At 36.6% G+C, this 25,103-nt stretch overlaps 1 protein-coding gene across 8 annotated transcripts in view; it reads right to left on the bottom strand.

The window, feature by feature from the left end:
* CDC42BPA (CDC42 binding protein kinase alpha) overlaps nucleotides 1-25,103 on the bottom strand; it is a 166,129-nt gene that overhangs the window by 26,615 nt on the left and 114,411 nt on the right. For all 8 annotated transcript variants that reach the window (XM_021389503.1, XM_021389504.1, XM_021389508.1 and 5 more), the window contains 12 exons: nucleotides 21,511-21,616; nucleotides 20,786-20,934; nucleotides 18,747-18,838; nucleotides 16,527-16,603; nucleotides 8,165-8,284; nucleotides 7,439-7,519; nucleotides 5,308-5,413; nucleotides 4,437-4,573; nucleotides 3,139-3,278; nucleotides 2,385-2,466; nucleotides 1,012-1,228; nucleotides 73-135 (listed from right to left, as the gene is read on the bottom strand). In XM_021389503.1, the coding sequence (XP_021245178.1) occupies nucleotides 73-135; nucleotides 1,012-1,228; nucleotides 2,385-2,466; nucleotides 3,139-3,278; nucleotides 4,437-4,573; nucleotides 5,308-5,413; nucleotides 7,439-7,519; nucleotides 8,165-8,284; nucleotides 16,527-16,603; nucleotides 18,747-18,838; nucleotides 20,786-20,934; nucleotides 21,511-21,616 (1,370 nt within the window). The remainder of the gene's footprint in view (nucleotides 1-72; nucleotides 136-1,011; nucleotides 1,229-2,384; nucleotides 2,467-3,138; nucleotides 3,279-4,436; nucleotides 4,574-5,307; nucleotides 5,414-7,438; nucleotides 7,520-8,164; nucleotides 8,285-16,526; nucleotides 16,604-18,746; nucleotides 18,839-20,785; nucleotides 20,935-21,510; nucleotides 21,617-25,103) is intronic.

The raw sequence follows: 25,103 nt of genomic DNA, 5'->3' as shown, positions 1-25,103 counted from the left end.
GAAAGAGAAAAAACCTTGTGAAGACACTTTCTGATTATTAAGGGAAATTATTACCAGTTCCCAATCTCTTACCGTCTTTGGTGACATGCACAACAAATAACCCTTCTTCATTCCCCAGTGCTATTCTTTCATGGTCTACAACATTAATTAAAAAAAAAACACAGTTATTTTTCTTTCAAAATACTTTTTCAACAAGTGTGATAAATGATCAACAGTTTTTCAATATTCTAAGATAAACAAATAAAAAGCCCTAACCAACACATTTGGTCGGCCTCTTCTCCTAGGTAACTAGCCTAGGAGGCTAGGACAAGAGGGAATGGCCTCAAGCTGCATGAGGGGAGGCTCAGGTTGGATATTTGGAAGAATTTCTTCTCAGAAAGAAGGCATTGGTCAGGCATTGGAACAGATTGCTCGGGGAAGCAGTGGAGTCACTGTCCCTGGAGGTGTTTAAGGAAAGGGTAAATGTAGCACTTTGGGATGTGGTTTAGTGGGCAATGTTGGTGGTAGGTGGACGGTTGGACTAGATGATCTTACAGGTCTCTTCTAACCTTAATGATTCTATGATTACATGATCTAACAAAACATTAGAAACCACCCAGGCTTTCAAATTTCTGAAAAAAACACCTTTTCCCATTTCTCCTGTTAGTATAAGTAACACAAGAAACATTATTTTTAACAAGTCTCTCAGACTATTTAAGCATACTACTGACATTGAAATAACTAAAACATCACATTCAAACAAGCTGAGTTTAACATATTTTGTGCGGTCGCATTTAAAATGACTAAGCTCTTTCTCAACTCTCAAGTTTTCTCTCCGGTCTCAGAAGCAGACTGAAGTAAAACCAGTGATTTACACCTATTTTATGGTTCTAATTTTGCCCGTTTAAGGAGTTATCATTACAGAACAATAAAACAATAATAACCAACTGTTAGCCAATATGGCTCATAATTATGAATGTGTGTGTATGGGGGAATGTTATTACAGAGTCAGATTTCTTATTCATTTCATACCTATGATTGCTGCTGACTGTGTTGTTTTGATGAGGGGTAAGGTGCTGTCATAAGCTTCTTTGGGAACATAGACTGAGCGGTCTTTGAGTTTGTTCTTCTTCAAGATCCTATGCAATTCATTCAGCACTCCTACCCACTTGCTTTTTTCATTCTCACCGTCTGTTAGAATCAGGATTGAACACTTATTACTGGTTGCAGAGAGTTGGGAAGCTGTGACCTGAAAAAATTTTAAATATATATTTTAAATATTAAGCAATAAAAGATTTCATCCTGATCATTTATACAAGAATATCAAATATATTTAGATACTCTTTTCATTAGCTGTCTGAGCTAAGAATGCACGAAATATAGCCTTACTTAATATAAAAACTCTATCACAGTTAGGAAAAAAGTAGCATGAGTAACTCAGCAGAATCTGAAAACTTTATTTTCCTAAATGCATTTATACTTATTCTGTAATTTGGAAACACACACTCTGAATCAGATAGACACCTGTTTATCACAGTAATTTTATCATGTAAAGCATTTCTTACAAAGCATTCTGTGTTTTTTAAAGGACAACAGTTTTCATTGTTAATTAATGTAATAGGAATGGTATATACATAAGAACGACTTATGGTCTTTTTCATGTACTTGGTACAACTATTACAGCTAAAAGTGAAAGCCACTTTGGGATATTTATCTCCTCTCCGCATGCAGAGTGATGAACAGTCTGAAAGCAGGAAAGTCAAGGAGTGGAATACAATGGTACAGTAAAGAAATGATATGGGAATTAACTAGACACCAAAGATTTTTCCCTGAGGTAAAATCTTCAATTCAATATCCAGAAGAGTAACAGAAAAAGTCAGTGATGGCAAAATCCTCGCATACCAGGTAACTGACAAATTCTTATGAATAGCTTACACTGGATTTCTATAATAACTACTTGATGAGGGAGTTTTCAGAGATCCAGCGCATACATACAAAGAATTAACATATAATAAAGGCTTCAGGATTAATTCAACAAATCAAACTGAGAAGCAGAAAGCAACTTTGGGAAATGAAAATGTAGAAAATCATGAACAAAAGAATTCCAAATGACAAACAGAAAGCTGAGAAACACAGGTCTTAATGAAAAGATTAGAAAAAAAATAAAACCTATTAAAATGGAGATGGGAGCTTGTCTAAATGTCTCAGTGCTATTTTCACCATGAAAAAATGTATGATATATATGGATATACGGACAGAGCTTTATGCATTGCTACAGCTATGAATACCACACAGTCAGAGCTTGCAGAAGTAGTTAAACATTAGTAAGCACTCTGTGAATGCACACTGCACATCACAGAGTGAAATCCTCTCTTCCTGGGTTAATAAGTTCAAGTCATACTTACTCTAAAGATACAGGGGATATCTTTTCGATTTGCATGGATGACATCCGAAGCCAAGACAGAACTCACTGAGAATTCTTCATCCCTTGTGGAGACCATAAACATTATTGCAAAATAGTTAAACAGAGTAAAACCTGTGGCTTTTTTTTTTTATTTATTTTTACTTAATTTCCATAGTACCAATAACCTTGATTTGTTAAGGGCACAACAAGATAGTAGTGAGATCTAATTTTGGAAGTTATCGTGACTTTCCCCTTTATCTGCAGATGAAACCCACAAGTGCATTGCTACATAACTAATTCCAGGTATATGCCGATAGAAAAAAATCTACTACAAATATATGTTTTTGCGTCTGTTTAAATTTAAACCTTTCAAAAATCAAACTACAAAGAAGAGACTAAAGTAAGAACATCCTTCTAATAATTTCGTAAAAATCCAAACACCCTAGAAGTTTTAATATACCCATTTATAGCTTACACATCCTCAACCTTCAACGACATCAGTAGTACTTCAATAATGCTGAAGATGAACAAAATACAAGTCTTTCCGCATAGAAATTTATACTAATTCTACAACAAAGGTCAATCTGTCTTCAAAAACTCTAATCAACCTGAAAAGAATATAATTCTGTTCTTCACTCATTCCAGATCTTCTACACAGCTAAAGAGATGAATTGCAGTATGTGAAGTAGTAATGAAGGCTGAATTGCCACCCCCCACTCCCATGGCAAGCTCCCACTCAGCACCAAAAAGCTTACCTCATGTCTATGACCTGACTCACTACCACACTTGGCTGGGATGCTTTTCCTTCTGCTATGTCATACAGGAAGAGTTTAAAATCACAGATTACTGCCAGTGCTCTCTGCCAACCTTTCTTTACTCCAGCTGGTTTTGGTACCTATAGCAAAATAAACTTTGATCACCTCTCTTTAAAAGCGTGCGCAATCAAAGATCAAACTGACAGTAACAAAATCACAGAATCATAGGTTGGAAGGACCTTAAAAACCATCAACATCCAAGCCCCTGCTGTGGGCAGGGTTTCCAACCTCTATATCAGGCTATCCAGGGCCCCATCCAAGCTGGCCTTGAATGCCTCCAGGGATGGAGCATCCAAACCTCTCTGAACAGCCTCTTTCAGCACTTCATCACCATCTAAGTAAAGAATTCCTTCCTAACATCCAAACTACATTTCCTCTCTTTTAGTTCAAAGACATTCCCCCCTGTCCCATCAATATTAGACTGTGTAAGAAGTTGGTTGTCCTCCTGTTTGTAAGCTCCCCTCAAGTACTGGAAAGGCCACAGTGAGGTGGGCTGCTCCCCATGAGTTCTTTTCCTAGTCTGTACTCACATCTGAGATTGCCTTGACCCAAGTGCAACACCTTGCACTTGGCCCTGTTAAACTTCATTAGATTCTCATGGGCTCACCTTTTGAGCACATCCACATCCCTTTGGGTGGCATCCCTCCCTTCTATGGCTCTCTCATCTAGGCTGACAAGCTTTAATTCAGTGATAACATTAATCAACATCAGAAATAGCACAGGTACACTAGGAGAATGAAACACAGGTATACTGATACCACAGTACAGTATTTAGAAATTTTAAAGCACCATGGATTCTTTCTTCCTAATCCACAAACTCACACAAAGATACTTTGAGAGAAATATATCCATCTCTAGTTGGTCAACAAAGATCTGCCTAGTAATTTTTAAATTATTTCTTTACAAGTATACAGGTCAACAACATCAGAGTAGTAGCAACAGACAGTACTAGCAAACAGTATTGGTCAACAGAAAGACTCAAAAACTCCCTGGGATGAGATGATGATCTGGTCTCTAGAGATGGACTATTAAAGATCAACTCGAAGCACAGTGGCCAACAGAGAGAGAAATACACTTGAAAACACCAAGAGCAGCTCTGTAAAAAATTTAAGTCTTAGTTTCCAAACTGTTACCTTAAGGTATTATTAAACCATCCTCCTCTAAAATTAGTTTAATTCCCACTCCAGAAAGAAAAAAGTTAACCTAAGTGTTCCCAATTGCAGCCACCTGATACTTACTCGGACATGTCCTTCATAAGCTGTTCCTATACCTTTCTGTGGATCTATTCCCAAAGGGCCCTTAGTCTGTTCGGGAGGGATTGGACATACTGCAGGGGCCTTGTCTGCACAGGTCACATGGCAGGAGAATCCACACACTTTTGAGGAGGAAAAGGAACAAATGGATTTAATGTTTATTTCTTGCAATGCAAAAGCTATGATAATGATGACAACATACACAAAATAACACTTTTTTTTGGCTAACAACCAAATATTTGTACTGAACTTTGCTATACTGAGACAGAAATCTTAATTTGTGCACTTGGTCTGATATGATCTGAATTCAGAGTCGCACAGTTTCAGAGCTGTATGGCTACAGTCTGGTTTCATTCAAGTAAGAAAAATTAGAAGCTCATATTGAAATAATTTCCCTATGATTTTTTTCCAGGCCCATTTCTACTAGTAAACAAAAAGCTGGCAACTCTACTAAGTGATGTGTGTTATTCTGTGTATACACAAACCCAGAATAAATCAGTCCTAGAGAGAAACAAAATTGGTACTAAATGGAAAAAATGCCTTACACAATGACCTCACAAAAGCAAGACTGCTGTCAGCACACTTAACCACTGACTGTGGCCCCTTACTGCCATTTTAAATAAACTCAACTAAACTCTTCTGCCATGAAACAGAATTAGCGTTCTAGCAGATAACTGGGTAATCTTTTATGTGAGATATTCAAAGCGTTTGACTTCCACTATTAGAAGATGGAAGGCTGAGTACATATTCTGTTATTCAAAATGTGAACAAAAGACTACTGCACTATCACACCACAACATTCATTGTACAATCTGCATCCGTATGAATTTCAATTCCCATTTCCTGCCTTACTTACCTTCACAAGTGCAGCCCTGTCTTATTAAACCAACCATTAGAGATGTGCACTGATTGCATTTTGTTGGGATATTAAATGATTTCACTACAAACTGGTGGGCTTTAGGCTGCGAAACAAGCAGAAAAGGATATTAGTATCTGCAATGCTTCTGAAGAACAGTTATTTTCTCACAGTCATAAGGGTGTTTTCTGAAGTGAGATATGAGTTCATAACACAAAGGCTGCAAATACTCCTTATCCAGGCTTGTTACTGATAACTTAAACCATTCTCTGTAAACAAAATCATAGAAACCGGACCTTGCCTCAAACATGAGTTTGCTTATGCCACAGATAAGAAAGCTAACAAAATAATCCCATTACACTGATTACAAGTTGAACATGTACATGTATTTATCTTCCAAGAGACATACTCGATGCTTCATTGTAAGGAGTGTTGCCTTACTTCAAAGAAAAATATCAAACTTTTTCAGAATTCTCATTTTTATGCCAGAAAGAATAACAGAGTTCAGTTTTATAGTGCTGGGCCCAGGCTGTTTCAGACTATCAGAATTAAAAGCTAGAATACAGATGAAGCTGATTTTAAAAGGGATTTCCTTTTTGGTAGTTCTGAGGAACACAGACTACATAAGTCCATGTTTTAATTCTTACTCTCACTCCAGAGGATAGCAGTGCTGACACTATGACATCAAGGCTAAGTGTCTAGGTACCGTCTTAGAATGATTCATAAAAGGCCTCATATAAAAATATGGAAAAGTAAATGTACAGACATTTGTTTTTCTAAAAAAACTCCCACAGAAGTAAGAACTAGTAGGTGGAAAAAGGACACAGCACAGGGTGGATGCAAAAGCATTCTGGATAAGGTATGCAGTGGTCCCAAATATGAGAATTTTGGAGGCTACCCTAATAGGTAGGTATACTAAAATTTTATTTACTTTCCTGTTTTTCACACCACATATCACAGATAAGGCCTCAAATGTCATCCGTATTTAATAACAGTTGTACTGTTAGAATGGAAACTTTCTGCCTACAGATGGCTTTATTTTGAAACTTGCAGGGAAACAATACTTAGCTTTAAAAACCAATGCAATCTTAAAGTAAGAAGGTTCTAGAGGGAACATATTAAATTAGAAAAACAATCATTACTTACTGTTAAAGCAAAACATTTGCAAAAATAAAATGATGTGCGCAGTAAAGTCTGTTTTGCATGATTCCACGTGCACACACAATATTTTTAATCACTCTATTAAGATGTTGTCAACAGAACACTGCTTAACTGTCTTTAGCCTTTCTTTACACAGTCCTTATTTTATTCTGCAATTTATCAAAACAATGGAATAGATATATCAGAAAGACTGACTTCATTAACTGCAGTAAAAGTCTTTTTTTTTTAATATAATCAGAAGATTCCTGAGCTATTGAGGCACATCTGAAATTTTTATGAGAAATGCTTTCCTTTAAGAACTTCTCTCTTACTCCTCAATTACTTGAATATATGCAATTTGCCATGGACTGACCAAGTGCAAATTAATTTCAACAACTTACATAAAATCAGCATCTATGCAGGCAAAAGCCAGAGAACAGAAAAAAACTGAATTCCTTCTCCCAGTGTTGCAGTGCTAATTGTAGTACTCATTATGCTGCTTAGAAAAAATCCCCCCCAAATCTATGGTTTCATTTTAGCCTCAATCTTTGTCCTTTCGCAATATAATTTTCTAATTAAGCTAATCTGAGACTGTCCCATAGTGACACCGGTTTTACTGTTTGCAGAGAATAGAGGCAGGTTAGTCATACAGATAATGGAAAACAGTCTTCCTAGAAAATCTTTTCATATTCTAGTTCATTTATGTCTTTCTAATGTTCAAACTAGTAACCAAATGTATTAACATATTGATAATTAATACTACATATAATCAAATGTAATAATTGAATGCCTGTGTGTTGTTACACTGAAATGCCTACTATAACTTGTCAACACCACATAATGTAAGAATCAGGCTGTTAAATTTTAGGAAGCAACCAGCTTGCATACTAAGAACCCTTCCAGAGAGTTCTCTCAAGATAACAGAAGCTGTGGCCCAGGAGTGATATTTTTTCTCTTACAATATAAAACTTGAGAACACTTGACTGAATACCTTTGGTGCAGAGAGTCCCGATCCAATATACGCTGTCCTCATGGTTGGTGTGTGAAGTGATCGAGGAGGGTGATCTGTAACCTGAACGTAGTCCCCAAAAGATCAATACAACATCAAATACACACTATCAAAGACTGCTTGAATAAAATAAAAAGATTACAATCTGCCATCCACTCCATCCCCAGATACACAAGCAAAGAAACCAAACTAACTAACGAAGGACAGACTCAGGAATACAAATCTTATTTGTCATAAAGAAGATGTGCGATATTCATTTCTTAAATGTCTAAAATTGTTTTGCATAATCTCCATTTGATTATTTTCTAACACAAAATAATCAGAGAATTTAATATTTTAAGAGGGAAAGGGGATACTTTATTATAGTTGCAGAGACTTGCTAATATTTTGTATTAGTAAGCCTTTCAAGCAAGGCTCCATAATATGCTCTTATGCAATATGACATAAACTTTGCACAAACATTTTTGAAGTGTTCATAGCTAAGAATACGTTGCGAAGAGAGAGGGTATCTAGTACCTGATTTCACACAGTCTCCATCCTTCATCAACTAACCAGGTGTAAAAGCTCCCCTAAATACAGCTCACTGCTCGTGCAGTCCTAAATGCCTCAGTCTCTGCAGAATGAGTTTAGTTCTAAACAAAAAGACTTGCTTGAGCAATTTTTATATGAGTACTCCTTAAACAACAAAAAAAAGCCAGCTCCATGTACCTCAATTGGTTCGATTTCACTAGCTGTAGAAGGAGATCTTGATCTTGAATGGAGGTGAGACTTAGTATCTTCATCCCGTGATGGCGTATTGGATAATGTAAAGTTCTCAACTGAATCAATCTAGCAGAACAATTGCAGAGGAAAAAAAAAGAAAACAACCAAAAAATAAATCAAAGACATCACTAAAATAGAAATCTTTACTCTTACCAAAACAAGATAAGGAAGCAGTAGAATTCCTTAGAGAGAACGGAGAGAGAAAAATTCAGTTTTAAGCAACTTCTTAATCAAGATACAAAATCACAACAAAAATTACTAAATATGAATACATTATGGCTTCTGATGAGAGGTGAGCACATGCATAAGAACTGCTAGTTCAAGGGCCTGATAAATAGTCAAGATTTGTAATTCAGCACTTTTAAAGGGTGAATATTTCCTAACTGCAACTGTTTTTTTGTCCATCAGTAAGAGAGACCTGTTCGGACTGAATTCCCATATAGCCTATGAAAATCACTGCAACCATATTTAGAAGAAAATTAGGAGAAAAAGTAGAGCAAATAATGTATCTCCTTAAATCAGTGTTTCACAGAGAATTGAGGTTTTTTGTACTCCATTTGAACTACAAAAAAGGAAAATATACTTATTAGGAATATAGTTTCTTCAGGGTGCTGTTTTCCTAGACCTTGACATACAATGAAACTAAGCCAAACACAGGATTATACTGGACAGCATAGTACATACGTTGCTCTGAAAGTAATGCCTCCTATTATTTCCATGGAAGCCACAACAGATACAAAGAGCACAATAATGCTATTTGATAGAGCAAATTCTCAGCTACAAAAGACTCTTTTTCAACAGTCACCACCAGGAGCTCTGCATTTTCGCCAGCAATGCACAAGACTCTGCATGCCATGCTTGTAAAAATCTGCACTGGCAGAGGTGACCTCCACTGTCACTGCCACCGCTGCTGAAATGCACCACCCACAGCCTCACTGTGCTCACGTCCACTGCCGGGTCTCCATAAACATTCAGCAAGCATTGATGAATGTCAGTGGGTGCCATTTTTTCTGCATGGAGGAATTAAATGACACCCCTTTGCTCCATATGCACTTACATGTCAGATGCTGTTTTGTCAGACTGCCCCTCTACTTCCATCTGCTGCACAGCAACAACATGTAACGGAATATTGATGGGAAGGTTCAACCTCTGCTGCCATCCCACCAACATCCACCTCTGATGTGGTGGGCCAACATAATATAATAGGAGACATTACTTTTGGAGCAGCCCTCATGTATGAGTATGATTTGATGTCCCATATAACAAGTTATCTTCAAGAGAATGCAAAATTCTTCACTGAAAATAAGACATATCCATATGAAAGTTTTCTTTGTTAATTTCGATTTTAAGATTAAAGTGAGATGGTATGCTTTTCTCTCCTACTAATAAAGCTAAAAGCTGAGGCCTACAGATGGCTCCGCTACATGTTGGGCTTTTCTGGAGCAACATTATCAACTGTTCCTCATCACTAAGGATTTGGCTAGCTTGCACACAAAATAAAATCTACAGCAACCTTTACAGAATATATTTGAATATTCCAATTTTTTTCCTCATTTGGTATTGACATCATAATAGGAATTCCATGGACTTTACTCCTTTTTGGGTATAAAATATAATGGCAAGCCAATCTTATACATTCATATACTGTCCTCCAGAAATTTAGTCATGGTAGCGAACAGGTGCAGATGAAGCTCTCTCCTGTTGTTTGGTTGGTATTTTGTTTGTTTGTTTTTCAATTGTAGTGAGTTAAGTTTAATGGCCTCTTCAAAAAAAAAAAAGGCTCATCAGCTTAATCAACATAGGCATATTAAGATGCATCTTCTTTCTGTAATGAGAACAGACTTTCTCACCATGCGATACACCCGTTTTCTACACACGGATCATGTATTTCAAGCACTGAGGCAAAAATCAGCAGTAAAGCAAACATTTTGAACTCAGATTTATCAGAAGCAAATTATAATTGGAAGCTTTACCCAGAATCAGAAGCACCTACGCCTTGAAGTCGTAAATCCCTAGATACCTTGAATTAATTACTTTAAACTTCTTTTTTTCTCAAATGAAGTCTTAATATGCAATAACATGACATGCACTCGAAGACTGTTTAACCCCCAAAATTCTAGCTACTTCTTAACAGCCTTATTTAAAAAATAAACCCAATGAGTAACCACAGGAAAATTTTTCATAGCAAGCAGCAGATGTTCCTTGTCTTCTGTAAGTTAAGATCAGAGATCGTATCTATAATTGCATAAACATTTCCACATACTCAGAAGGTTCTCCCTTCAAAGTAGCATCTGCATACCAAAGAATTTTCATGGTGTCTCTTAAAAAATTTGGTACAAGGATAATATAAATGATGGAACTGTTCTGGAATGTCCTACAAAGCCTTTGTGGTACAAAAACAACTGCTGAACTAGTTACAAATCTATTTTTACTTTGCTTATGAACATAAAAAGCCCACAAAGCAGACAGAACCTGATCTACCATTACTGAATTTGAAGGGAATTTAACCACCAACTTCACTGTAGAAACAGGGCCCTAAGCTGTATTGCAGTAATCTTCAGGTTCCTTACTTCTAGAAGAAAGTATAGAAGCAACTGAACTCAACTTAAGTGGGCCATATTAGTACCACTAAAATTAGTTTTAAACTAAGCCACTGGGTTATGAAAACAGCATTTCAGATCAAATTGTAATAGCCCTGTTGACTTCCACCGCTCTGTGTTTGGTGGTCTACATAATGTCACCTGTGAAGGCCTGAGCCAAAGCTGGCCACTGTGCCATCTGAACTGGAGCCACAGTGGGCAAAAACAAGGAGTTACTGTAAGCTTGCCTCAAACATTGAGATGTCTGCTTTGAACTACACAGGTCAGGTAATTATTGGACCTGTGAGTACCACTGTTCATTGAAAATTCATTATAAATGCTTTCTACGCTTTCCTGTTCCTGTTATCTTATATACATAAAAAAATCAAAAGCAGCAATATGAGTTCAAAATGCATACCTAGTACCAAAGCAGCCTGACAAAGCTTGGATAACACCATGTTTTAAAATCCACTTTGTTCTTTTAAACATCATAGAGCTTTCCAGCTTAACAGACTATAACATATACAACACTGTTTTCCTTGTATGCATTTTTCCTGTCCTCTTCAACACTCAGTTTCCCTCTTCCTATTTATTTTTGTGCTATTTTCAATTACTTGCTACGATAAGCCTCCTGAATGCTAAAATTCTACCTTCCATAGGAAATTCCTGTAACCCTACACACACTCTCTTCAAACAGACCCTCATTCGGCACCTGCTCATCCTGCTTATTTGACATCTCATCCTGCAGCAACCTGAACAGCTCTCACAATGAACTTCCACACTGAAATGAAAAAGTAGACAAAGCTACTGTGATATTCTGCTCATGGAAGTATTACCAAATCAAATTATCCAAAAGCTTTTAGTCCAGGGCTGTAAAACAACAAAAAGCACAGCAGCAGCAGCAGCAGCAAACAGCAGCACAAGACATGCAGACGATCCATACATTAAACGAAGGCATGTACACAACAGGCAAAAATAAAGGGCTACATAGAGTAAGACAGCCTCTTACACGTCTGCCTTTGTTAGCTGGAATACAGGAAGGAGAGCGCTTTAACAAAGAAAGGAGGAGAATATGTTACAAAACCAAACAGTGACACAGAAATCAGCTCAGTATTCATTGCTGTATGCTTCCAGATGTAGTTTTTAGACACACACAGAGACATGTTCATTTTTAAATGTATTCTCAAAACAGTATTCTGGGGCAACAAGAGGAAAGAAGCATCACAAAAAGGAACAGTTATTTTAAAGTTTGTAGCTTTACACTGGACAGTAACAGTGAAACTGTAGACTACGTTACATCAAAGACACAAAATTTGCAGTTAGAATCTCTGTGTCCTGAACAAGATGAACAAGGCAATCTCTTGTAGGCACAATATGTCCAATTTGAAGTATTAAGGATTATTCTAAACTTAATGATGAATGTGCAGGTACAGTCAGAGCACTCTCCACACACTACTGCGGCCTACTTAAAAATGAGAATTCAGAACATGATTTATTCTGCTGCTATTTACAAAGCCAAGATTTGTTTAGTTTAACCAAAGCCCACAGGAAGATTTAAGACAGCTATTTTTAATTCATAATGTGTTACTAACAGGAGAAAAATAATCTTTTATGGCAAGTGAAAAAAAATGATTTTGTCAAGGGAAAATGGAATTCCATTTTATTGTTACTAAATAATGACTAACTCAACTTTAAATAAAACAACTCGATTGCTTCCATTAGCTGATAAGATACACAAAGATCAACCTTCATAAAAAATAAAATAAGCTCAAAGCCCACTGCTCAACAGTGCCATTATCAGACACTTCCAGGGAACACAGCAGACTTAAGCCCTACATGACATTACCAATAGTCTGCAACACACAAGGCAACAGGGGCAAAGATTCAGAAGAGAGTACAGTAGAGTCACTCTGGGGGTGATTGCTCTCCCATCAAAATCTGAATCCACAGACAGCAAAACCTATCCCTACTCCTTTTCACGCTCTCCCATGCACAAAGGAGAAACAAGGATCATTTCTGGACATATCAGCTTCCGCTACTAAGAAGATTTCAGCACCAGTTCTGTAGATCTGACTAAGTATTGAGGATTTAAGGAGGAATAGCTGGAAGCAGCAACAACTGCAACTCTGAATGCTGAGCTACTTGGTTTTTTGCTCAGTTTCTGCAGGGTACAGAGACAGTGAGATATCTATTTTTTACTTCTCTCCAGTGGAAACGCACGGCTATTGTTTTCCTCACTGATACAATTAGCATTAACTGCAATTATTCTCAGTGTGATAAACAATTACACTATTTGGATGGCACACACAAAATACCGTACCCACCCAAATAAGTGTCAAATATAACCAGCGAGTCAAAGTCAGTGCTGCTTACACCCTGTCATTTTGTAATGAAGCAGAGAGGCTAGAGAAACGTTACAGGCCACTGGTAATATTTACTTTGGGATCCTGATTATAGGAGAGGCTTTTCCTGAAAACCATCCTATACTGAATCTAACCTAAGGACTTCCAATTCTTCCCTGGACTTAATTTAAAGAATCCATCCACTTCACAGGTTTGACTGAGCATAGATTTAACTCTCCTTGAGATGCTACAGGAAACATTGCCTTTCAAGTTACTGTCAAAAAGAGATATTGAAAAGGAATGGAGGTCATGTCCAGCAAATAGGATGCTATGCTTTTCTTTCATTAGTGGGGGAGGGGAAGAGGCTGAGGGGTGTGGACGGAGAGAGGAGTGAGGCCCTGATTTTAAGTTCAGCCAAATATACGGACACTGAACCTACGTGATTAGCTGAAACACAAAAAGCATTCACCTTGATAACTGAGGCTAGGTATTACGAATCCATGAATGAATCCAATAATCATCCAAGTAAAGAAGGATGCAGAACTGACTTTAAACACAATTTAATTACACCACTTCCCACTACTAACAAGGTGATCAGGCATTTCTTTTTGAAAAAAGAAGGGTAACTCAACAGGCGCTGTACTTGTCTGTAAAGCACTTTTCTCATCTTTGAACAGTCAGCTCTCTGGTTCTGGAGTTTTACCAGAAGATTTGTGAGAAAGCATTCTGCCTCTGTGTTAGAGAGGTAAGTCCCTCGCCAGTGCAATCCAGAAATGTACTCCTGCCCAAAGCAATTGAGAAAAAATAGCTGTTGGCCTCAACTTGAAGATACAGTATCAGAAGTTTGATTCTGCATGTATTACGTCATCCAGATGCAACACTACACACATCAATACTTAGAGTTATTCTGAAAACTAAAAGATGGGTACCAAACAAGATTTTCCTCAGAGTGTGTGGTCCAATCCCTTCATCGGTCGTTGTAGGAGAGTATCAGATACTTTTTAGAAGTACCTTTCTATGAAAGAGCCTGCTGATACAAACTAAGTGTTCCTAATATTATGGCAACATGCAGAACACTTCCTTAACCCAGTAAAGGATATAAATATTCATTTATTATACATTTAACAAGACAGGAAGCTACACTTGTAATATTTTGGTGCAATAAAATTCCAACAATACCAGCAAGACAAGGTTTTCTATATGCTATAGAAAAATGAGGACAAAAGTCTGCTACTTCTGTAGAATGTACAAATGCTCATCCACATTTTGGCTATGGTATATACTTGATTTGCAGAAAAAAAACGTCTAGATGAAAAGCGTTCTTTCAGAGTTGGTACAAGGAAATGCAGTCGGTAGAATAGATCTATACATGATAACTTTGTTACATCATTCGTAACAAATACCTCTAGAATAAAATAAATTATACTGCATTTTAATGCGAATATGATTACTGTACCTTAAATGCTATACATTTGTGTATGCGTATTTCACATACACCCAAAAAACACACAGATGTACACACAGTATACAAAGAATGGTAATGGGTGGTTTTCTACAAATGATGTAGAGTATTTAAAGCCTCTCAGCATTTACAATTATGTGCTTATTACTTCAGCCTGGAAGAAATATAATGCAGTCAATTTTCAGCTTGTAACTTCATTTCCTTAGCAAGCAACTAATCAGGGCAAATTTTTAAACACTGCTGTGACTAAAAATTAGCATCTGAAATGGCAGTAAAAAGAAATCAAGGAGGTCACTTCACAGTTAAATTAAGGGTTACTTGCTACAATATAGGCTTAAAAACAAACATTTTCATTGAAGTGACCAGATGAGTTTTGGAAACAATTAATGACAGATGTAATGACATGAAGCAATAGAACTAAATAATATAAGTATGCCAGTAATTTTAGAACCATTTTCTAAAGTAGTTACGGCCCAAAACCAGCTTCCCCCCATTAGAAACAACCTTCTCCAGTATAGAATTATTCACATAAAGAAAAACATTTAATTCAAAATCACATGATTATCTATATAGACAGGTGTAAGTACTACGGATACAGCTCTCCACTGCACTTGCAGCATTTTATTTGACTGCATTATTGTTCAAATACTCCAAATCAATCAAATGATCTCTGTTATCAAGGGATTTACTGATTTGAAAGTCAAAGACTTACGTCATCCATAAAATCAATCAATGAGGATGAAGAGGAGGAAAAGGAATCCTAGTTTAATGAAAACAGCAGTAAAGAAAAAAAAAAGGAAGGGAGAGAGACAGAAAAAGAGATGGATGAAGAAAACGGTTCAGTATAAAAAAATACAAAAATAAACAACTGAAAATGACAAGGGCCAATACGTTACCTAAATAAGTTTTCATTAATTGCCTTCTATAGACAATTAATAATCTACACATATAAAATCAAATGTTTTTCTTGCATTGACTTGATAAAACAAGATTCCTACACTCCAACCAGATTTTAATTTTAAAAGTAACTGATAAGAGAAATAATTAAAAAAAGAAGTGAAAAAAAATGTATTAACTATGAATCAAGAGACAACAATGGATTAATGAATACACAATAAAAAGCAAGTTAATTTTGGAAGATTAATAACATCAGGCTATATGTGATGCACTTGTATACACATAAGAAAAAAACAAGTGCAAATTTTACCACAAATGTATAACCGTGAAGGTGGTGCATTGTCCCCACTGAATTTAGTTTAACCAACATTTCATCCTAGCTGTTCTTTTAAAAGAACAACAATGCACTGTTGGCTGTTGGTTAAAATAGAGGATAGGAAACGTACAGTACTGTTTCAATTTCCCACATCCATGCTTTCTACCTAAACTGGCCTTCATTCTAGAAGTGACAAAGGAATTAAACAGTTTTATTTTTTAAGAATATAGGATCTGCGGAGAGGAAATGAACAGCAATTATCTGGGTTTTACAAACCTGTGAATGAAAATGAATAAAAGATGAAAACAGCCTAATAAATACACAGTATCAACGACTTCACAGAACACATTCAAGGATTATTTACATCTTTTCTCTCATGTTTACCAAACCAGTATTCACATTACTTCGCATTATTCTGAACACATACCAAAGTCATTTGAGCACCTCTGCTTTGTGTGTTTGCTATGAAACTAGGAAAATTTCTGCATTCAACATTTTAGGGAGAATTCACTATGATTATAAGTGTTCAAGAAAAGACAGCCAGCTCTGCAAATGACAAGCAATATTCACATACTGTCATACAGAAATATATATGGGGCAATATGATCAGAACAGTAACAAACTCTCGGCAAATATGCATGTATTCTGTATAAAACAGCGACAGTAAAAAGTTCCACTGACTTATTGAGAGAGAGAACAGCTGTACACTTACTTCAAATTGATCCAGAGCAGAGGTAGGCGCATTCAAAAATGCCAAGAAAGAATTCTGTGAGTCTTGGTGCTTTACACCTAGAAAACAGCAGCAAGTTTTTAAGCTACAGAAAAATGACTTTTTCATGGAGGACCTTTGCCTTGCCGAATTCAGGGACTGGGCATCCACCTGAGCCAGCTATATTTTTTAAATGAGTTGTCTCGTTTGGTCTGTTTTCCATAGAAAAAGGTATTTTTAATAGTTACACACCCACTAAAGCAAGCAACAAGTGTTTTATACACCTTTTCCAAGCTAGGATGTACGTGGTGTGAATCGAACATGAAAACATATTTTTGTGTGTATTACACAGGAGGCACATGTTTCTAATGTGCTTATGGCCATCTGCAACACGCACTGAATCATATAGGCTTAAGCACTAACACAGCAGGTGTCACCCCTGCTCTGTCTGCACATTGGACAGTCTACTGTGACAAGATCGTAGATAAAAGCAAACAGTGAGGTTCCACAAAAAGCACAGAAAACATGCTGTTTGAGGAATACACAGTATTTTCAAATAATATGGTTCTATATAAATACACTGAAATCCTAGAAAAAGACAAAAAAATTCTCTAATTCCCTACCTCTTAACAGAATCATATTTAGTGATCATTTCCCCCACCCTCCTAGGATTCTGCAATACATTTATCAAGAGCAAAGCATGGCAGAAATCAATCTACACACACAAGAAAGTTAGTCTACCACAGAACACTGACTGCAGTTGAATCCTCAACACAGTTAATGATTCAAACTTCTACATAATTCTTCTTACAAACAAGAATCAAGTCCAAAGATAACAAGGATGTTGAATTAAGGTATATTTCTATCAAAATATTTGAATAATTACAGTAGAATCTTTTACATTTACTTCTGGAAACAAAAATAATAATTAACTTTTCCTAGAGTAATACTCCTTTTTTTTAAAAAAAAAGTAAATGTTTATCTCTGCTTGCACAAAAATAATAAGGTATTAACACAAACAATACAAGATAAAACATTAATTACGAATTCTTAACAGATTGTTTCATGGAAAGATAGATTTCATAAGCAAAGTAACTATGTACAATATTTAAGATAGTTCAAAAATCTAAAAATAAAAGCTAAAAACGACAAAGCATTATTGTCCCCATGAAAATGCTATCGTAAGTTCCCCTCCAAACACTGAGCAGTACAATCCTGATATCAGCGCTAACATCAAGATGAACAATTAACAATTCCCTAAGTGGTATTTGCAAATCAACTCCAGTGACTTCTGAATATTTTGTGTAAGTTTATATCCTTTTTAGCAGTCAACCAACGCTTGGAGGCCTACATACAGGTAATGAATGTTAACTACAATACATTATTGATTGTCATGCCAGTAGGATGCAAAAGCTGAACAACATTTGAAATCCCTATGCAGCAACTGTTGCTAGAATTTTGAAACTCAAGTTCAAGCAGTTTCCTACAAAATAACTGGTAATTCCTTTTGGCCTGAAAAATCACTTCTTCCCTTGTAATTCATAAGATACAAACATTAGAGATACTATGGGAACTGTAAAGAATCAGCCAAGTCATTAATCTTACCTCAGTGATTTTTTTTCATTTCAGAATTACTAAAAGTCTCTTTTCTAATGCAAAATACTGTTAGGCACATGCAACAGAAATCCCAGAATATTCTCTTACAACCACAGCAAAGCAAACATGACCACACTGATCACTACATGTTTACAAAGCCAATCAATGAAGCCATCCAAGAAACCAGTGAATGAACTACATAGTGTCTCTGCGGTTGTTTTCTTTCTTACATACTCCAAATGTTTATAGATGAAGAAAACAGTGATTAGTGCTAAAGTCTAAATACCTTCATTCATCAAAAATGGAAAATAATTACAAATAAATCCATACTTCCAGAAGTTTTCTGGCAGTCAAACACCATACATATGCCAAATAAAAGTAATACAATTTCAACACGGATAATAATCTTACTGGTTCAAGTGTATCAACAAAACTAAATCATATTACAAGTACATATAAGCAAATTCAACTGCTGCGGGTACATCTTACCAGGCAATAGCCGTGCTCACATTTTGTATGCCAAAGTTTCTTGATATCATATTTTAGAGGCAAGATGACACTTAATTGATAAGATGTACCCACAAATGCGAAATATGTTCTTATTTAGTTGGTTATCAGTTGCCATACCCTTTTCTGATCTAAGTTCTTCTGTCTCCTTTTTCAGCCTTTCAATATCTGTCAACAGTTCCAAGTTCTTCTTCTCAGATTCTTGCAATTTACTTCAAAAGAACATAAACAAAAATCCTATGTAAATACTGAGAACCAATGTTACAAATCACTACTTCTTGGTCCACCTTTGCATGCTATGTGGACTACTGCTCAGTTAAAAATCAGTGCCCAATAAGCTACACGATCTCATCAAATGCAAGAATGAATTCAGAAACCTGCTTGGACCTCTTTAGTATGGTATCTTAAAGATACAGAACAAGCATTAATTGCCCCTGTTTATCCATTAGGTAGGCTCACATCTCTAATTTGTGAGTAAGTGTGTGAGCCTGTATTGTGTGAATAAGACCATGTGTATTTATGAACTTATAAACTGACTTTTGATTTTGTTCATTCATAGTACCTGTGATACTAATAGATTATGTATTACAGTTAGCTGTTCCAGTTTTTTCTGAAGCAGTGCTTTTACAGCAGGTAGGTTACATTGCATTCTACAGCATTCATACAGCAGTCCTCATCCTTGCTTATCAAGGAAAACACTGGCTTTCCTAATCTTAGAGGATCTACACTGCTGCCTGCCATCAGGTTAACCGGTGTGAAAACCTCCCGGTTAAGGTGGAAGTGGTATTCCCACTTCACAGATACCTCAGCTCTGTCCAAATGGTTTCTTAAAGCTGCAAAACAAGTCAGTACTCCAGAAATATGACTACAGAAAAACTTTTCATTTTGCTTGTATTTGAAATTCTTACATCACATCCTATCCCTTCTCTGCTAGGGGCTGTTTCCATGCTTTGGATTGTCCTTTTATTTGTTTAGGCACAGCAAGATGACAGAATTGCTCCTGTAAAAAATATTTTTGTAGAGAAAGTAAAAGGAACAGGATGCGTGCCACTCTAAGAGAAGGCTCAAAAGTCGTATTTCAGCTTAAGCACCTACTTCAATCTAAACCAACTCAAAGGACTAGCACTGCAATAGTACAGTTGGATTCATAATTTGGAAATATAACTTCTATTACATTATAGTGCAGGACCAACTTTCTTCTCATGGCAAATTTGCTATGCTTTAGTTTAAGTCAAATTACAACATATGACAGGAGCTATGCAAACAGTATGCATGTCGTACTTCATCATATTGCATATTTCATCTATTATGCCTCTGCTTAACAGAATTAATGGCTTGTAGAAGGAATCGGAACCACAGCTAATTCACGCCTACTTTTTCAGCAGAACTTAGCTGTAACCGTTAGTAACAGTGCAAGCTTGTTCTTAAACATGCCATAAGCAGAATTCTCTTGCAGGCTCAGAAAATCTCATGTTCTGTATTTGATTTCTGTCCAAACTAGCAAAGGAAACAACAGGTACTAGTTTCAATGGTGAATGCTATGATGAAGACCTGCACCACCAAATTTGTGTTCACAGGGTTCCAAGAGATTTCTTCAGTATTAGTTTTTAGGCACCACTGAACTGAACTAGATTTAAGCTAGAGTCCTAGAAATTGAACGCCTTGGTACTAGTTCCCTGCTTCTGTCATTCACCCTACTTGGAATAAATTTTATAATTTAAGTTTTAAAAAAACAACTCAAAAAAGGGATCCAAGGAAGGAATAAGAGCATTCATAATCTCCTACAAACACATATTGCTGCTGTGCAAACCAATATACAATAATAGCATTTTTTCAAATGAGCCAGTATAGCCATCAATATAATGGAAAAGAACAAATCCTAACCAACTCTGCATTTGAACTTGTTACCTAAACTAAAAGACATTATATTATTAAAAACAAAGTGTCCCCTCTGAAAGCCTTCAAGATTCCAAATCTTCAAAGGAAGCATCCAGCTGCTTGCACAGTGAAGACATATACTGTATTTTTTCGCATTTAGATATAAGAAATTGGCATCATTCATTATCAAATTTTGACAGAAAATGTAAATTAAATGATGGCTTGTTGACACTCTCTGGGAGATAACAAAGTAAATTTCCACTAGAACAATTCAGTCTTACCACTCTGTAGAGATACAGGAAGCTTTGACTTTATTCAACTCATCTTGAATAGCCTGTTTGGCCCGGATTTCAGCATCAAGAGCTGACTGCAGTTCCAACCTTGCAGACATATCTAGCTTTGCAAAACGCCGCATCTTCCACGGCATGTCCTAGTAAAAAATGATAAAAGGGACAAGGAAGAGTAAAGCAAAAGAAGGCAGAAAAGGTGAAATGTAACTAACTTCAGCAATTAAATTTCTCAGTCCACTATGTTCTTGACATAACAGTTCCTTATTTTCAAAGTAATCAAAAAAATTCTAGAGGATATTCTTATGATTCTTAAACTCAAGTAATAAACAGGCAGGATGGATATCTTATGCTGTCATAGTCTCGAAAACAAAGAGACTCGACTCTACTCTGTGAATTCTACTTTTGGTGTGCCTCAATTCAAATGACCACTATGAAGGACAGTCACAAGTGAAAGACTTCATGTTTTCCGTGAATCATAGTATGTATTTCCTTCAACATATTAATATATGATTAGAAAGTAGCTACTTCAGCAATATCATAGATAAAAGTTACATTGTGTGATAAACAATACATTTGCTATTAGTTATTCAGAAGGGAAGCTCTAGAAAAGCTTAACTTTTGACCAACACAGCTTCTACAGACAGAATATTATTGCAGCTGAAACCATTACCATTTTTAAACAAAGAAAAGATCTGATACATAGAATTAAGTCTTACTGTAGCTCTTGCACCCAAACTGGAGTTCCTCAGGGCCTCTAGTTCTTCCGTCATTTTAGAGGCCAAGGCTTGAAGATAACCTCGAGCATCTTTTTCATCACTTACCCTAGACAATCACATTAGAAGAAAAATACATTTTAACTAAAAAATCTAAACAAAACCCACAGTTCTCTTCATTTCTCTTAGTGTACTGACACAGGCTAAGCAACAACCCTGCCTTAAGCCCCTGCACAGGGAAGGTAAGCTAACTTCCAAACCTGAGGAACTGCACTGACACACAAGACGAGGGAAAGTGGATCCTCATCTCTGCTCAGAGCAGGAGAAGTTTCTCCTTCGCCCCCAAAGCGCCCCTACACAACAGATACGAGGCTCTGGGGCCGGAAAAAAGAAAGGTCATGGCTAATAGTCAAGACACAGGAGAAGACGAATGCTTAAAGTTGGTCAGACTTTCTGAGGATGCACTCAACTCCACTGTCAGTATCACTGATGAAGATATTAAAGAGTATTGGTCCCAGTACTGACCCCTGAGGGACACCACTTGTCACTGATCTCCATCCAGACACTGATCTGTAGACTGCCACTCTCTGGATATGATCTCGCAACCAGTTCCTTGTCAACTGAACAGTCCTCCCATCAAATTGATACATTTCCAATCTGGAGAGAAGGGAGTTATGGGGGATCATGTCAAAAGCCTTACTGAAGTCCAGACAAGTGACATCAGTGGATCTTCCCTTGTTCACCAACGTAGTTATGCCAACATAAAAAGCCACTAGGTTGGTCAGGCAGGACCTGCCGCTGGTGAAGCCATGCTGGTTATCCCATATCACCTCCCTCTCTTCCATGTGCTTTAGCATAGCTTCCAGGAGGATCTGCTGCATGATATTCCCCAACACAGAGGTGAGAGGCTGACAGGTCGGTAGTTCCCTGGGTCATCCTTTCTACCCTACTTAAGAATGGCTGCAACATTGCCTTTTTTCCAGCCTCTCCAGAAGGTTGAATTTGCCCCTAGTGACCTGTCTGCAGAAAGGGATTTCCCCTCATTGCATATAAAGCAATACAAGTTTCTCTTGTTGATTTTATAGGGTTCATGAACACAATGAATATGGAAAAGGTGCTACTTCAAAGTCTGCCATTAATTAATAAAAATAAAACAAAGCTTCAATGAAGTTTTACAAATGGCAAGAGAGGAGAAGCTCTCACTCTGGACTGCCATGGGCTTGGGAGGAACAGAAGAGCTTCACCATAGTAAAAGCTACAGGGTAAATATCTACAGGTTGCAGAGACTTCTGGGTGTGCAGTTTAAGATTTATATAAGGAAGATTGCTTTAATCAGAGAAGCTAGATACTACTTGCCACAAAACTCCCACCCAACATGAAAAAGAACCTAATTATTCTTTCAGCTTTATCTTCTTTGTCTCCTGCTTACAATTTAATTCAAAGGGTAAGGAAGAGACCTAAAAACATAACAAAAAAAAACCCCTAAAAACCATGTCCTGATTCTACTGAAGTCAGTAAGATAGTTTTGATATGGATGAGTTAGTATTTTTCCCAACGTATGTGAGAACTCAATGGAAGCAGACTATCATTTTTTTTTCCCATAGCATTCTAGATGTAACCCATTTTGATGACTAGATGAGAAGATCTTGTCCCATACAAACCACTTATGATACAAGAGTGGGCAAAAGGTACAGAAGTTAGCATAAGAAGCTTAAGCATAACAAAATGGATAGTAAAAAGAAAACGGAGTGCAAGTAGAACAGAAAGACTCACTTTCCAGGTGAGAAAGGAAGTCATTTCCTTTTACCAAAAAAGTTTTAAGTAGACTCTTCAGTGTTTAAATACAGTAAGGAGTACAATTTACAGTAGAGATATAGTGTTGTCCACTAGATGGCAACATGTTCTCCAAAATGATTTACATGTTGAACAAATGTGAACCCAGGAGCTGGTAGAACTTTTGGATTTGTTACTGTTTTGCTAGTGATTATTATGCTGCCGTTGTTGGAAAGTAACAAAATAAAATTAAAATTTCATTTTGTACTTGGAGACAACATCATGGCAACCTTCCAATAACCACTGACAAACATCTCATAGCCTATTTATCATGCTACTCGGGAAGTTGGACTATCTGTGTCCATATCCAGAATGCTTTACAACACAAAATGAATTGGGACCAGAGATTTTTATTTATTTGCTAAACAGAAGGGATCTTGAAGCCCTGGGATCATGTGCCAAGCTGCACCATATTTGATTTAAAAACCTCAGGGAAGTCTGAGGGCCGTGACTTTTAGTTCTTCCATGGATTCTCAAAACTTTTAGATCCTCTCCCTTTCTATCACTATCCGTAAAGCCTCCAACTTTTTTCTTCCCCAATCTATTTAAAAGAAACAAACAAATCAATCCTATTTCTCTAAACTTTCAGAACTTTGCGTTGCTCTCAAACACTGAAGTTTCCTGCTACTCTCTATAATTTCTATTTAACAGATGAATAACGTCTGATTATTCCTACTTTGAACACCATGAATCTCATAACATCTGATGTTTCCAGCTGAATTTCCTGCAAATTTTTGATAGTTATTCCCAGTTCCATCCTACTCTATATCTCTTACACAATTTGTGTGTGCTTTATTCTGAGAGCAAGTAGATTTCAAAAATCAAAGAACTACTGCAGTACTTTTTAATTTTTTAAAAAATGAAATTAATGATCAGCACAGAATCAGTCACACTGCAGTTGGTGGAAAGAAATCTAGTTAATAAGGAGAATATTCACTAAATCTTCTCTGTAACAATAGCCACACCTTCTGGCCTCAGTTGAATCTAAGCTTAATGTTTCACTCTATGGGTAAATTAGGTAGGATTTAGTTCATTTTTACATACATACTCAGCATACAGAGTAATTAATTTGAACTTGTCATTAAAGACACCATTTCAATCAGTGGAGAGAAAACAGACTTCTATAGTATTAGTTATGGGATTGTCTACCTTTATGACTTTTAAAATTGACTTAAAAGCCTCCTAGAGAAGCTAGTAAGTTTTTTGACAAGTACTCTAGGAATCCCTACCAAGATTTCCATCAATCTCCGTACAGCAATAAATCAGAAATACAGTACCATGGCGGTTCAAAAGTTTCCCTTTTAAAGTGACTGTGTTAGCCTCACATACAATGAATTTCTTCCCTATCTCCCACAGGAAAATTTATAGCTGACTATAAAACCCTCAACATTTCTTATTCTTGTCAAGGAATGATGAGTGATTTGGCCAATATAAGCATGTCATTATAATAGCTCCATTAAAGCTGAATGATCTGTGAAGGTCTACTGCTACCACATTAGAATTTGCAATGAAAGTTTGATTGAAGTATTTCTATTAAGAAGTTGGCTATATTTACGGTGTCTTGGGGTAATGATAGCAAAAAGAGTTTTGTACATCTGCCATAAACAAGATGCAAGAGACTACAGTAAGAATGCAGGGAAAGGCTAAGGGGAACACGATAGGTCAGTTTTATAACTTGCACATTGCAAAATCAAAATAGGAAAAAAAAATTAGAAAGTCACAAGTAGTTGTGAAGAGAGCAACAGTATTAACTGCCCAAAATG

Source organism: Numida meleagris, chromosome 3, assembly GCF_002078875.1.
Source record: "Numida meleagris isolate 19003 breed g44 Domestic line chromosome 3, NumMel1.0, whole genome shotgun sequence".
NCBI lineage: Eukaryota > Metazoa > Chordata > Aves > Galliformes > Numididae > Numida > Numida meleagris.
Note: the sequence above shows the minus strand (reverse complement) of the source record. Positions and strands in the feature narration are given on the sequence as shown.